Source organism: Helianthus annuus, chromosome 9 (genome assembly GCF_002127325.2).
Source record: "Helianthus annuus cultivar XRQ/B chromosome 9, HanXRQr2.0-SUNRISE, whole genome shotgun sequence".
NCBI lineage: Eukaryota > Viridiplantae > Streptophyta > Magnoliopsida > Asterales > Asteraceae > Helianthus > Helianthus annuus.
In genome coordinates this window covers 128053878-128070470 of record NC_035441.2, presented here as the reverse complement: position 1 = coordinate 128070470, position 16593 = coordinate 128053878, and the positions used below count along the sequence as shown (strand labels likewise).

At 33.2% G+C, this 16593-nt stretch overlaps 1 protein-coding gene across 1 annotated transcript in view; it reads left to right on the top strand.

Annotated features, from left to right (window-relative positions):
• LOC110878604 (protein ZINC INDUCED FACILITATOR-LIKE 1) overlaps nt 1–11529 on the top strand; it is a 71247-nt gene extending 59718 nt beyond the window's left edge. Inside the window, exons 5-17 of the mRNA XM_035977029.1 lie at nt 3706–3808; nt 3910–4066; nt 4137–4199; nt 5983–6032; nt 6106–6181; nt 8704–8868; nt 9074–9161; nt 9517–9602; nt 9924–10031; nt 10805–10849; nt 10949–11037; nt 11310–11353; nt 11441–11529. Of these exons, the coding sequence (XP_035832922.1) occupies nt 3706–3808; nt 3910–4066; nt 4137–4199; nt 5983–6032; nt 6106–6181; nt 8704–8868; nt 9074–9161; nt 9517–9602; nt 9924–10031; nt 10805–10849; nt 10949–11037; nt 11310–11353; nt 11441–11529 (1163 nt within the window). The remainder of the gene's footprint in view (nt 1–3705; nt 3809–3909; nt 4067–4136; nt 4200–5982; nt 6033–6105; nt 6182–8703; nt 8869–9073; nt 9162–9516; nt 9603–9923; nt 10032–10804; nt 10850–10948; nt 11038–11309; nt 11354–11440) is intronic.
• The last annotated feature ends 5064 nt before the right edge of the window (nt 11530–16593 follow it).

The following is a 16593-nucleotide window of genomic DNA, read 5'->3' as shown; positions in this document are numbered from 1 at the left end:
AAATTATGTTATATTATTATTTAAGTCAAACTAGGCCCGAGTTGACCTACTAGATCCAATTCTGGCTGAGATTGACCGCTTTTGACCGACTCCTAGTAATTAGGCGGAGTCAAAGAAAGTCGCCTCTGCAGCCTGCCTTGTAGCGACTACTCGGAGAGTACTCGGCTTTGGAAACCTTGTTTTACAACCATGATTTATAGTTAGGAATTGGGTTTAAAATGTGATTGTGATATATTTAATATAATAAAAACAAATCATAACTAAGACAAAGTGGAGGGTGGGGGCGAAATTTTGAGGTTAGGGATGGGAGTTTGTTATTCTTTTAATAAGTTATGTGATTAGTGTATTAGGCTACAGGGATGGTCCTTTCCTATTGGAGGATGATCCGTCATCTAGGCGTCACATTACCATCCTCTTGAGGATGGTCCATCTTATAAAATCAATGGAAATGGGAGGATGATCTTACCCCACCACTTTATTTTTTTTATTTTTTAAATCTTCCACTTTTTTTATTTTTTAAATCTTTCATTTTAAGTTTCAAAGAAATTAATTAATTCAATTTGCAAATTTAACAACTATTCGGACTTCAAGAATTTTATTAAATTGAGTTTTATGACTTTTTCTTTGTTGCTACGAGACAAAACCACCAAACCCTAAACAGACATCAGCCGTTCTATCTCTATCTCATCTTCATCTTCTCCAACTTACTCGAGCCAAAACCCCTAAAAATTTAAACAGGCGCCACTAACTGTGCTTCTCTCTCTCTTCGAAATCAAACGTCAACAGCAATAAGCTTCTTTTTTTCTCTATTTCCATTTAACAAATCAATGGAAATTAGGAATTTTTGTCCTCTTATGCTCCGTCTCAAACGTCTAGTAGTCGACGCTCAGGACGAGGACGGGGAAGGGGGTGGGGCGGCACGGTGTGTGTTTCGTCGCCGGACCTGGACGCGTGGGGGACGCTCCCCATACCATCTAGCCTAATAAAATACATAACTTTAATATTTTTATATATATGTGATTTAATTGAAATAACATACCACGTTAAAAAGCCTATAATAACAACTAAAATTTAGATTTATAAATCTAAAAATAATTCACATAATGTTTAATGATATAAGGTTATACAAGGATGACATTAGGTTTTAAAAATTATTTATATCCATAAACATGCCTTTTCATAAATTAATATAATAATTATTAATTAAACAACATATAATCAAGAAATATCAAATATCAAAAATTATCAACAGTATTTTATAGTTAAGATATATCAAATATCAAAATTTGTCAACATTATTTTTTTACTTTACTAATTTAAATTTATTTGAATTTGTATTAAAATATCTAACAATAGTATATATGTAATATGAAAACTTTCTTAATGTGCTCTATTTTGATTTATTAATATAGAGATTTGATGTGTGTAAATTTTAAAAATATTAAATTTTAATGTCTACAATATAATAATATACATTAAATCTTTATATAATCTTTCTCTCTACCTTTATCTCTTTATTTATGTTTGTCTTTATCTCTATTTCTTCTCTATCTCTATCTTTATCTCTATACCTAATATATAAAATTCTTAGGAGACACATGACACAATTTTATGCAACCTTAGTTTTTGTTTTTCACTTAAAATATATCCATAGTTAACTTACATGCTGATCCTCACATGTTTTAAAGTTATCCGATTTCCTTTTCAATGGTACATTTAATACATTCCTTATTTTGTTTTCACCAACCTCACACGTTTTCATTATTTTAACTTTTATGATAACATTTTAATTGACCATTGTTTTGCTTCTATTTTCTAAATTTAAGAGTTGTGATTCTCATTTTCTGATTTTGCCTTTTATAATCACACATATTTAGAATTACAAACATGAAACCAAAATTTTACTAATTTAAGTTATGTAATACACAAGATTTTATCCTAGTTGAACAATAAAAAGGTAAACAATATCTCTAATATTTGTTAATATTTATTATAATAAAAACTTATTACATAATTAAGTATTATATTATGCTATAGCATAACATGATATATTAGTAGTAACATTAGTTCATATATTTATGTTATTATTATTATTATTGTTGTTGTATAACATGATAATATTTGTTATCAATTTTTGATTTCCAATTGATTTCAAGCATTTCATCCACTTTGCATATTAATTTAAATTCTTTCATTTAATCGATTTGGATGGTTTAGAATTAGATATCAAATATTAATTTAATATTATATATTAATATTTTTAAATAAATTAAGGAGAGATTGCGGTATGACATTATAGAGAATTTTTTTTTATTATAAATTAGATTATTTGATATTCTTATATATATAATAGACCAAGTTGTTAGCAATAGTAATTAAATTCACATGTTGTTGTGTCACAATTCAATCATGCACTGCCACGTGTCTTTTATTATTGCTAAAAACAGGTTGACCGTGCCAGTAGAGTAGAGTTTGGTGTTTTTGAGAGTCACTTTTATTTGTGCAAAGAGCATACATGCATACGTATAAGAATTTTATGTCATGTGGATATTTTTAGCTTACAAATGATTAATATTCTGATATACAAAATATATACTCTAAATAATTGATTACTTACATATTAAAGAATACAACAATTTACAACAAAATTTTGTTTGTTTTAATACTTATATATTATCATAAAAAAGTTTTGTCGTCTACCTTTTAGTTATTTCAATAAATCAATATAAATGGGTTGTTGTAACGAGTTTCCGTACCATAACAAACTAAATCGACCTCGACTGAATTCTCGCACGTGAAGCGTGGGTTAATCGCACTAGTTTATCTCTATAATCGCCTTAATGTCATAATTAGAATGTTATAGGTTTAGTACTTATGTGATATGTATAAACGCATGTCCAAAATGATTGGAATACAAGTATTTACAAATGATGTTATATATGTTGCAAATGTTGCATTATATTGAATGTATGAAATGATTAAATGAATAAAAACGAATACTAATTGATTTGATAATGTTTCACATATATAATGACTTCAAAACGATTCTCTTTGCTAACCTTCAAATAAGTACATGATGCTGTCACTGTAAAAACTAGAAATGTTACATAAAGTGTGAAAGATCAAAACATAAACAATGCTTAATTTAAGGGGAAGTATTAAGTTTAGTAAAACAATAATTCTTTATAATTTACTTGTAACAATTATTATGTAAATAACATGTCATCGAAAAGTCTAGATCGAGTCAAGTTATGTCCTGGACAAAGTAGTTATCTAAATGTCACATGTGGTAGTTAATTGGTCGTCATGGTCGGTGACAATTAATCTTTAAACTATCGTTCATATGCATGTGTATATAGGTTATTAGGTATGTGTAGTCAAATGTATTCAGGTTAGAAATTCTATTGTGAATTGGTTTTTATAATTAGTTTCTTTATACTCATGTTGAACCAATCACAATCTAACATTATACTTTCGTTAAGCCAGTCGCCTAAGATAAAATCCAAAATCTCATCTCTGCAACATTTTAAACATTATATATATGTTGTGTAAATACTTTTGGACTTCTTGACCCATTTGTTCCACTTAATGTGTTTTCTTTTCAGCGAACTTTGTATTTGAGATCAAATGTATACTGAATCGTCCAATTTATAGGTAAATAGTTCATAATTGTCTATATCTGATACATTTCTTAATCTTATGAAGGGTCCGCATATATGATTGGACGAACATTTTCATCTGTCCTTTGGGGAATGATAGCAGATCGATATGGTCGGAAACCAGTTATTATTCTAGGCACTTTATCAGTGTACGTACCTACTTGAGCAATTATTATTTTGTCATTGTGTATCATGAAATTAGTATAAATCACATTCTCTAATAAAGTCTGTATTTTTTTATGTTCTTCAGGGTTATTTTCAACACAATTTTTGGTTTCAGTGTCAATTATTGGATGGCTATCATTACAAGGTTTCTTCTTGGCTTTTTTAACGGGGTACTAGGAACTACAAAGGCATATGCATGTGAACTTTTCCCTAAAGAATATCAAGGTTTAGGATTGTCAACTGTAAGAAATGAATCATCAAAGTTCATACTACTTATTATAATCCATTTGTGTCTCACATAATTTCTTTCAGACTAGTACATCATGGGGGATAGGATTGGTCATTGGTCCGGCATTGGGAGGCTTCCTTGCACAGGTTTCTATACTCATTTGTATCTTGATATGCAACAACTATACATAGCCTTTTCAAAATTGTATATGTATATGTATGTGTGTATATATATAGCGTTAGGTTCATTAGTGAACAAACTCCTTGATTGTGAACATTAGTGAACTAATCCTAACCCTTGATTATCAATACACAAGTGTATACACAAGTGTAAATCAATGACCAGGATTTGATGATGAAAATACACTAGTGTATTTTATGATTTGATGATATAAATCAATGGCTAGGATTTGTTCACTCATTTCACAAATACACTAGTGTTCACTCAAGAACCTCACCCTATATATATATATATATATAGGACCGCTAAAATGAAAACCACCTCCAATTGTAAGAACCGTGAGAACTACACCGTACGGGGCGAGGTGGACCAAATTTTTTTTTTCATAAACGTAGATGCGTGTATTGTAAACACATTTGTAAAAAAAAATTCAAAAAAAAATGTCGTGTGTGTAGTTTTGAGTACCACAAGTTTGTGTTTATGGGTACCGTAAATTTTATTTAAATTTTACGGTACCCGTAAACACAATACGGTACCCGTAAACACAAACTTGTGGTGCTCAAAACTACACACACGACTTTTTTTTTTGAATTTTTTTTTTACAAACGTGTTTATAATACACGCATCTACATTTATGAAAAAAAATTTTGGTCCAACTCGCCCTGGATCAAAATGTTCTCACGGTTCTTACCAACTGGAGGTGGTTCTTACAACGCATCTACATATATATAGTGGAAGGTTCAAATAAGAAGAAAAAATTTGTAAGAATAAAAAGAATAACTTTTAAACCAATAGAAATGCTCCATTTTACTTCATTTAATACGTCCATTTAATGTTATTAATAAGGACATATAAGTAAATTTCTAATTGTAATTAATTAACTACCTAATTAAATTTGTAACTCACTTTTAAATATAGTCTTTCAAGATAAAATAATTTAGGGTGAAAGACAATTTTCGACATGTGTAGGATAATTTTTGTATGTGTAGGATAAATTCGTAAATGTGTATGATAAATTTAGATATGCGTAGGTAAATTTCGGTAAGTGTAAGATATATGTATGATAAATTTTGAAATGTGTAGAATAAAATAAAATAAAATAAAATAAAAATATTTTTGCTTTATTAATGAGAGATAACAAAATTAATTGGGGAGTTATAAACTATTTAATGTTTTACCATTATGCCCTTTTCTTCTTTTTATTCTCACGTTAAATTTCTTCTCAAATGAACCTTCCCCTATATATATATACATATATATATATATGTATATATAGATATATGTATATGTATATATATATATATAAATGTATATGTATATGTATATATACCAATTTGTGAGGCAATTAGTATATATAGTATAGTGAGGCAATTATTCTCTAAGATGTTATCTCAATATTTATGGGAATCACTTTCTAAAAGTAGTGTTAGTCTATGCGTTGGTATCACGAAATCAACTTGGGGATAATAAATAAAACTAAAGCTTATACTAATAACATAATCAAACTCACAGAGATATGTTGTGAGAATCTAACATAAGTTGCATCTCTCTTGAAGACTACATATACTTAAGCCTTTCACTTTTTAACGAAACATTATAATTGTTCATAAAGAGTTAGTTACATAATTTCTTTGTGTAAACTTTAACTTTAGACACAATCATATTTTGGTATCTTAGTCTAGTTTGTCTTGCATGTACTCCACATCTCCTTCTAATGTGTATTATAACTTGTTTTAATTTGATATTCAGCCTGCAGAGAAATTTCCAAGCCTAGTATCTTCTGATTCTCTATTTGGGAGGTAGTCATGATATTAGATGCAAATATTATTTGGTTTATTTATGCAAAGATTTCAACCATGACTTGTGATGCAGGTTTCCATACTTATTGCCTTGCCTTTGCATCTCTATTTTCACATTTGTTGTGACCATTGGTGTAACTTGGCTTCCGGTATAGTTTTATGCAATTAAAATTTCCTTCATATTTCCATTAATAGGAATCTTAACATAATATTGATTCAATAGTAATATTTTTTTATCTAAAGAAACATTTTCTTAGGATACTAAAGTTTAACATGTCCCCTGAACCAAGATATAAGGCCCCAAAACAAGGAAACCCAATAGTTGCATCATTGCATTAAAGATAGTTCTTAGACCGATTGTAATCATCAAATAACAACGAAATTGTCAAAACATCAATTACACCAAGTCAACAAACCTTATAAATTAAATATAAAAGGTCATCTAAGCTTGATAAGATGCTAGTTTGAAGAGTAGGGGAGATCAGAATCCATGCCGTAGACTTTCTATCAAACATCAATACCCCATAATATATACGCTTAAAATGAAGCTACTTAGTGAGTCCTAGTTTAGGTTGAAAACAAGGATTTATCATTTTAAGTAAAAAAATTATCATCCACCATTAATAAACATTCTTAATAATTAATATACACATCAACATTAAATCATCAAAAAAAAAAAAAAAACACATAGTCGTGAAGCAAACCTCATCGTCAACTACTCGACACTAGCCAAATAATCTTGGACATGTATAAGGCTCTATGCCTGCTACTTAGTCGCACTCACAGGTAGTAACATGAATACGTCTTCCTTGATTATCGGATCATACATCATTCATTTAACCTTTAAACTTTTATTAAGCACCGCATGTCAATTAGTAGCCAGTCAATATATAGCACGTAATAGCTACAGTCATTTTAGAGAGTTCTAATCGTTTAAAGTAGCATGTGTATCAACTCAAAATGGTGAAATAGGGCGTCTAGAACTCACCTTGTATACCGTACTTGTCTTTAAAAACCACTCAACCTCTGACTAGGCTCGTGAACCTGATCAAAAGTTCACATTCTTAAGGGTATTCAACACGTGTACATGAACTAACTTTGTGCGTACTTTCATTCCGATCATGAACTTCAAGTTCACGCTTTAGCATGGATTGTACTTAAAAAATAACGTATACTTGAAACGTAAGTGCACACTTATAACAAGCGCATACTTGATCATGGGTGTAAACATATAACATGAGCGTATACTTCAATAGAGGGCATATACTTAGTGTCAAGTACGTATATGTGCCCCACCATTCTGAGCACAAACGATAAAGAGGTTATGAATTGTTTACTTGATTATAATAAGGCTAATATCTAAAAGAAATAGACATGCAACATTTGGTTGTATGTAGAGCATATGTGAAACTCTAGCCTAACGCCTCGGAGCACCTCACACTTTTCAAACCACACTTACAAAAGAAACACAAAATACAATATATATATATATATATATATATAGGTAAAGGGTGCTGTACAAATTTCCTTATCGTACATTACGTACGTTACAATCTCAGCCGTCAGATCATCTTCCCGCAATGAAAATCGCATGTTGTTTTTTTTTTGTAATAATTTCGCATGTGATAATTTTGATGAAATAGCAGGTGTTTTTTTGTAACAATTTCGCATGTGGTAATTCAATTTCGCATGTGATAATTTTGATGAAATAGAAGGTTGTTTTTTTTAACAATTTCGCATGTGGTAATTCAATTTCGCATGTGATAATTTTGATGAAACAGCAGGTTGCTTTTTTGTAACAATTTCGCATGTGGTAATTCAATTTCGCATGTGATAATTTTGATGAAATAGCATGTTGGTTTTTGTAACAATTTCGCATGTGATAATTTTGATAAAATCGCATGTTAAAAAACCAACATGTGAAATTGTTATAAAAAAACATGCGAATTCAATGCGGGAAGATGATCGGACGGTTGAGATTGTATCGTACGTAATGTACGATATGGGCATTTGTACGTTAACCTAACCCTATATATATATATATATATATATATATATATATAACCTAACCCTATATGGGCATTTGTACGTTAACCTAACCCTATATATATATATATATATATATATATATATATATATATATATATATATATATATATATATATATAGGGGCTGGTTAACGTACAAATGCGCTTATCGTACATTACGTACGCTACAATCTCAGCCGTCAGATCATCTTCCCGCATTGAAAATCGCATGTTGTTTTTTTGTAACAATTTCGCATGTTGGTTTTTTAACATGCGATTTCATCAAAATTACCACATGCGAAATTGGTACAAAAAACTTGCGAATTCATCAAAAATTATCACATGCGAAATTGATACAAAAAACATGCGAATTCATCAAAAATTATCACATGCGAAATTGGTACAAAAAAACAACATGTGAATTCATCAAAAATTATCACATGCGAAATTGTTATAAAAAAACAACATGCGATTTTAAAATGCGGGAAGATGATCTGACGGCTGAGATTGAAGCGTACCTAATGTACGATAAGCAATATTGTACAGTACTCTTTACCTATATATATATATATATATATATATATATATATATATTGCTTGATTTCATATTTTAGCATGAAATCTACAACAAATCAAAACTGCAGGAAACATTACACATTCACAAAAATAATGAGTTGGGGTCTACTTCGGATGCGTCGATTGCCGAGGAGAAAGATTCTACTTTATTAAGCCTCCTCAAGAACTGGCCATTAATGTCTTCTATCATTGTCTATTGTGTTTTCTCTCTTCATGACATGGCTTACACTGAGGTAGATTTCAAAATCTAGTCAATAGTTACATTTTACTGTTGCAAACAAAACGTGGACAATTTCTATCATTCTTTCAAAGTACATGGTCCATTCTAGATGCACTAAACCCTACACCATAAACTATATTGTCAAGTTGGTGATAAATAGTCAAGTACATTTTACAAATAATAACTTCTAAAACAATGTTGAATTTTATCATTCACAGATTTTTTCATTATGGGCCGAGAGCCCGAAGAGTTTGGGGGGACTTAACTATACTACTGACGATGTTGGCATGGTCTTATCTATCACAGGTGAGATTATTTATGATTTTTAACACCTCTCTTCTATAGTTGGATATTCCATATATCCAAATTATTTTCAACATTTGATTATTTGACAAAATGTTAAGCTAAATTGCTCATGTTCCTCAAACCTTTAAGCACTAAGATTAGTTATTCATCTCTGACTGCAAAAAAGTTTGTTTCTGCAAATATATTATGAGATCATTTTTGTCAAAAGTTTTATTTGATAAACCTTACAATTTACATTTTCCATAAGCTTGGCAAAATGGATAGGCCATGTAATAGATCAAAATGGGTCATTTTTAGAAAGTATCAAGTTGGTTAGGGTCAAAACGGGTTCTCACCAAACTGGTGATTGTTTCAGGAGCATGCCTTCTCCTTTCCCAGACAACATTTTTTCCAATTGCAGAGAGGATATTTGGGCCTATCATGATAGCTCGCATCTCAGGAGTAAACAATCTTCCTTTACCATCATTATTTCTCTACTGCTATTTCCTTTTCTCTTAATTATAATTACCTTCCATTTGACTATGAAAGTCTGACTATAATCCTTTATTCTTCTTCTGTGTATCACAAATTCTTCTTAGAATATGATAATTATCATACTTCTTGATGTGATTATAGTTATTCGAAACAAATATATTTATATCAATTTCAAAGTAGAAGTAGTTTGTCTGACTTTCAGAGACAAAGGTACAAAACTATAGAGGAAATAAGTATTAGATAATACGATTGCCTTACATATATGCTAACCAGATATCTCTTGTGTAGGTTTTGTCTATACCTCTACTCACAACTTATCCATACATAGCATTGTTAACTGGCTTTATGCTCACCTTTACATTAAATTTAGCATCCATCGTGAAGAATGTTTTATCAGTAAGTTTTTATATGAAGATCGACTGCATTGACCGGTTACCTAACCAGTAGGGCTGTAAACAAATCAAACGTTCGGCGAACGTTCGGCGGAAAGTTCGTTTGTGTTCGTTCAATTATTAAACAAACAGACACGAATAAGAAATTTCGTTCTTTTAGTTAAAAGAACAAACATGAACAGAGGCCGTGTTCAGTCGTGAACGTTCAGTAACATGTTCTTTTGTGTTCGATAGTTCATTAGTGTTTTTAGTTTTTATATTTATTTAAATAATTCAAAATTCCGACAAATTAAATATCTATTAAGTGTCAGTGTATTATATATTTTATTCATCATGAACGATTGTTTGTGTTCGTTTGTTTCCATCTGTGTTCATGAACATTAGTTTGTGCTCATTTGTGTTCGTCAATGTTCGTTTTTGTTCGTTGCCTAAAATTAACAAACAAACACAAACGAACACAAACAAGTTCATTTCCTTACCAAACAAACACAGACATAAAATCTCGTTCGATTCACGAACACATATATTTCTTAACAAACAAACACGAACAAGGTCTTGTTCGTGTTCGTTCCGTTCGTTTGCAGCACTACTAACCAGATCCACCCTTATTTTGCCAATTGTAGTCGTGGGTTTCCACATACTATTATAAAAATAAAGGTTTACTTTTAGTATGTATATGGATGTTAACATAAACAACCATAGAATTCAAATGTTTCTTGGTGTTACGACCATTATTTTATTTCTTATCACCATAACTTAGTTTCTCATTTTAACCAGATCTCTATCATAACTGCGACAGTCATGCTGCAAAATAAAGTTGTGGTAATATTATTTGTTTCTCTAGTTCTTTTCTATTTTTTTTACTGTGCTAGTGTACGTATACTAACTATTATATTTTATACAAATGTACATGGATAACAGGATCAACACCAAAGAGGTGCAGCGAATGGTCTTGCCATGACTTTGCAGGCGATTGCTAGCGCAATTGGTCCAACATGCGGCAGAGCACTGTTAGTACTCATCTGTTTAATTATCTAGGGTAAAAATGGGTTTTGGTCAAAATAGGTCATTTGTAAGTCAGGGAAAGAAAAGAGTCGGGTTGAGCTCCAAAAAAGTAGCAAATATGTTTCGTAGAATCTTTATACCAAAAATAATTACTATAATCTTTAAACAATTAAACACATTTAACAAGAGTTTAGAAATTTACCTTTTAGTTAGTTATTTCTAACATCAAGCAGCACAACTACCTCAAATTGAGTTTAACTTATATCTAAATTTGTAGATTGTCATGGTCCTTAAAGAGACAAAATGCGGCATTTCTTCCTGGTTCGTGATTTTCTCTTGAAAAATGTTGCATAGGAAGATGAATTATCTTAGAAAATAATATGGCTTACTAATTTATTCGATTTTCAGGAGCCCAAATGATATTTTTTATCTTGAATGTGATTGAGGGGCTTGGAGTTCTATCGACGTTCAAGCCGTTTTTGATCACAAACCCTTAATAGTTGGGAGTACTCGAATTCGGACCTGATTCTTCAGGATTCCAAAGATTATATTCTAGTTGCCAAACTGATATAGGTAACATTTTTTTGTTGGACATTCAACAAGGCAACCATGCATGTCATCTAGCTTTGTTATATTGAATGTGCATGTTTTGAAATCCATTCATCTTTGAAGGAAGTATTATGAATTCTGAATTTGCAGACCCTGTTGTTTTGTGAGGGTTGTTTTCTTCTATTTTAATTGTGACTTCTTCTGGTCGTTGTCTGATTCGATTAGTGCACGGTTGTATTCTGTGACACCTTTATCTAGACCAACGAAGCTTGTCTTCTTTGATAAATACCTATTGACCAAAGATAAAACTTCCTCAATTTCTCGTTTTACCTATTTCAAGATACCCGAACCAAGTAGACCATGTAGGTTTAAAGTTTCAAATCCATGGATAAATATCTAAATCGTGTGAAGTACTTTACGGTTATCTGATGATAGTAACCCCTAGATTGGGCTAGACTAACCCTTTGAGTGGGTCAAACTTCAAGAAACAAAGATAAGAACAAGACTAATTTGATGAAATTGTTCTAACATTTAACAAAACAAAGGCTTCAAATAGGCTTACAACTTGAAGAAGAAGCGCACAGGAACTAGCGAAACATGGCATAATGCAATTAACCCACTACATGCATGATTAATAAAAGGAAATGAGAATAAAAGGGATATAACATGGGTGATGGTGTAAACATGGACTTATGGCTGACCTGGTTATTTAACAGGGTCATGATGGATCAATTCGTATCAATACTCCCGCCCTCAAAAAGATCCTTGTCCTCAATGACGGATTGGGAGCACCAAGGTGGTTTCAACGGAACGCCACAGAGGTCGTCATTCGGTTCTTCCACTTTTATTTGGGGTCATTACAACGAGACGCCATGGTTGGTGCCACTAACTTTGCCTTGTTGCCACTTCTAATGGTGTCAATTGGTTTGTTGATGCTAAAAGCACAACGATCTTCAACAAGTACTTGACGCTCTTCGATGCAACGAGTATGATAGTTGACGTGTTTGTCGTGGTACACGCAAATTTAATCCAAATTACAACTAGTAGATAGTGGTAAATGGGTATCGAACTCAGGGAGTATGTGGAAAATGTGTTTACGTTATAGCTTTGTGATTTAACTACAATTAACCTACTTTGCAGAAATTAAAGATCAATGATTTGGATTGTTTGTTTTAGAAAACTAAATTCTCAATTACTTACTAATCAAGATTGGATTTTTAATTCAGAATATTAGAACAATGACCATCTTAGGATTCAGTTTCTTTAAACACGTGTGCGAAATTCCAACTAGAAAGAGTTACATAGACATAACTCGTGTATAAACAATTGTTGTGATAAAAGGGAACAAAGTACTCGGATTATATGAATGCGAGGTTGTTTCCCAATGATCAATCAATCAATATCCAACCCTAACCCTTCCCGTGATATCTCGATTGCCAACGGCACCAAGAACGTACGAATTAGACTAGAATTGCAATACCAATTAACAAGCTACAATCAATTATTCATACACCATGATAATCAAAGCAACACAATGTTATCATTCTAGAAATAAAGAAACAAACACACAAGAGTTTTAGAAAAACCTTCACCTAAGATGATCACCACAATTTTAGCCGGACATGGTTCGGTTGATCATCATAACATCAAAGTTCAAGTTCATAGGAATCAAAAACACAAACTAAATGTCTTGGAATGTTTAGAACCAACAATAACCAGCCAAAATCGCCCCTAATGTTCAGAGAAAACGTCCAATGATGAGATATGTGAAAAGACACCTCAAAAACGGTTTTAATGAGGCAGTTACGCATCTGTCTGTCACCTCCACCGTAATTTATGGTCTCCACCGTAAATTACGGTGGACATCAAGTTGTTTACGGTGGTTTGCTACTGTAATACGGTGGAAGAATGCAGGTTTCAGGGCTTCACCGTAAATTACGGTGGACCGTAATTTACGGCGGTGAAGCCCTGATACTTGGGTTTTGTTTCTTCTTTCATTCCATGCACGACCCGTTCACCTCCAAACCGTCCAAAGCAGCGTTTTATCCATTTTTAGCTCCCGAACTGCACCTGAAACATTAGCAATCGTAGTTATCTAATTTAAGATAATTACATGATTAAATGAGGGATAAACTCGTCTTTTAACATCACTACGGGTTGTCCCATGGACCACCCATCACATCCCCACACTTAACCGTTGCTTGTCCCAAGCAACTCATCAAACCATTTTTAAAACAAGTGATCAACATAAATCAAGCGCAAACATGCAATCCTTTTACTACCCCTTTTCTTAACACCCAAAATAATGCACCCCTCGCTATGTCTCTCTTCTCGGCAACAAGTAAGCACTAGCAACTATAAGCTAGACACAGAAAAAGGCGAACGGGTGGGTCACAACTATAAGCTTGTACCTAAATCGGTCCTCCTCCTAGAAGTGTCAAGTATGAATGCAAATCAAAGGGGCTTAAAGGTTGTAACGAGGCTAGGCGAATGGGTAGGAAATGGAATATATATGAAGTAGCGAAAACTTTACCGGGTCTTTTATTACACAATTGAAACAAACTAACAAATGCCAAACTTAACTACTATGTACAAGACAATGCAACATCAATCTTTTTTTCTTTTTCTTTCATTTTTTTTCTTTTTTTTTATGTAAATGCTGCACCCGAATCGACCCTTCAACTCGCCAGGTCCACCCTAAATTACGGTGGACACCATAAATTACGGTGGATGCTGGCACAAAAATCCCACCGTAACTCAGTGTCTTTTCACCATAAAGCCCCATGTTTTTCACTTTCCACCGTAAATTACGGTACAGACCGTAAATCATGGTGGCCTCTGGGCCTTTTTGCTTCGCCAAAAACTCCAATTTTCAATGTCTTTTTTTTATATTTTTTCAGTTTTTTTCAATTTTTTTTGTGTTTTTTAAATTTTTCAAAAACATGTAAAAATTACCCTACTCCCTCGAAAGTCCCGTGTTGTCCTCAACACAATGTTAGAGAAATTCGTGACCCGAATATCCCCACACTTGTTTCAAACACGGACTTCAAGCAAATACGGCAATTGTGCAAACTATACAAAACAAACTAAACAAAATACTAACTATTTACACTACCAAACCTGGGCCCCTCATGGTTGTTCCTCACCGACCGTGCATAAAATGTAGCCCACTTTGTCAAGCTCCAAGTTGTTTATGTCGTTCTTCTCCAATTATGGCTTCAAGCGATGTCCATTCACCGTTTGTTGTTTGTTCGTTTGCTCATCTTGGATATCTACATCACCAAACCTCCCAACTCGCTGAACAACATATGGGCCCATCCATTTGCTTTTAAGCTTGCCCGCAAACATCTTGAGTCTTGAGTTGTACAACCAAACCTTTTGACCCACTTCAGAGGTTTTCTTCCTCAATTTTGCATCGTGTACTTTCTTGAGCTTGTCTTTGTAAGCCGATGCACACTCATATGCCTCATCTCTAAGTTCTTCGATTTCAGTCAATTGCAACTTTCTTATCTTTCCCGCTTCATTATAATCTGCATTTACCGTCTTGATTACCCAATATGCCCGATGCGCTAACTCCATCAGTAAGTGACAACCCTTTCCATACACCATCCGGTAAGGTGTTGTGCCGATTGGAGTTTTGTAGGCTGTTCGGTATGCCCACAATGCATCGTCCAACTTACTCGACCAATCAGTAGGATCGTTCGTTCGACCAATACGAATTAGAAGAGTTTGGATCCGAATCAAAGACGGAAACAGTGAAACGGACGTGGAAACAGCTTGATGTCTATATAAATGTCTCTATTATTGATATAACAGTGATTTACAACCTAGAGACAGTTCGGCAGCACTTCATTACCGAATCAGAAAAGTTACAAATGAAAGTCAAGGCCAAGGTATTTATAGGCGTGTAATTCCGTGTGGAATTAACAAGGTTCGTTTCATGCGGAATTACCTAATTCCGTGTGGAATTACCATCTGGTAATTTCGTGTGGAATTACCCAAAACCTCATAAAACCTGTTTCTCGTACTACGAGCCCTGATCTATCAATCCTATTACATTACATGGTACAAGACGAAATCAACAGACATAGTGCACTAACACAATCCTTCCTATCCGTTCTTACCGTCTTCATGAGAATTTCTTTTATTTGACGGTTGGACACTTCAACTTGTCCACTCGTTTGCGGATGGTAAGGTGTGGCAATCCGGTGATTCACACTATATTGCTTCAACAATTTTCTGAAGTTAAAGTTCTTGAAATGTGATCCTCCGTCACTGATAATGACCCTCAGAATACCAAAGCGGGAGAAAATGTTGGATTGAACAAATTTACAAACAACCGAGTGGTCATTTGTTCTTGTTACAATAGCCTTAATCCACTTAGATACGTAATCCACTGCTACCAAAATGTATAAAAACCCGTTGGAATTTGGAAAAGGACCCATGAAGTCAATGCCCCATACATCAAACACTTCTACAACCAAAATTGGTTGCAATGGCATCTCATCCCTCTTGGAAATGCTTCCCATCCTTTGGCAATTTACATTGTTTCTTGCGAACTCACATGCATCCTTGAAAATGGTGGGCCAGTAAAACCCACATGAGAGAACCCGATAACCCGTTTTATTCCCGCTAAAGTGACCTCCACATGTGGATGAGTGGGCATGAGTCAAAATTTCCAACACTTCTGTTTCAGGCACACACCTCCGAATAACTTGATCTGGCCCGATCTTGAAAAGATCCGGTTCATCCCAAATGTATTGCTTCACTTGGACTATAAATTGTTGTCTTCGCTTTTTGGTCCAATGATTTGGGATGGCACCCGTGGCTAGATAGTTTACGTAATGAGCATACCATGGTGCGACAAAAGTGGAAACGACTAAGAGTTGCTCGTCGGGAAATCTTTCGTTTATTTCACTCACATCATCAATTCCTTCCACCGGGATCCGAGACAAGTGATCCGCCACTACGTTCTCACTCCCCTTTTTGTCTCGGGTCTCTAAATCAAACTC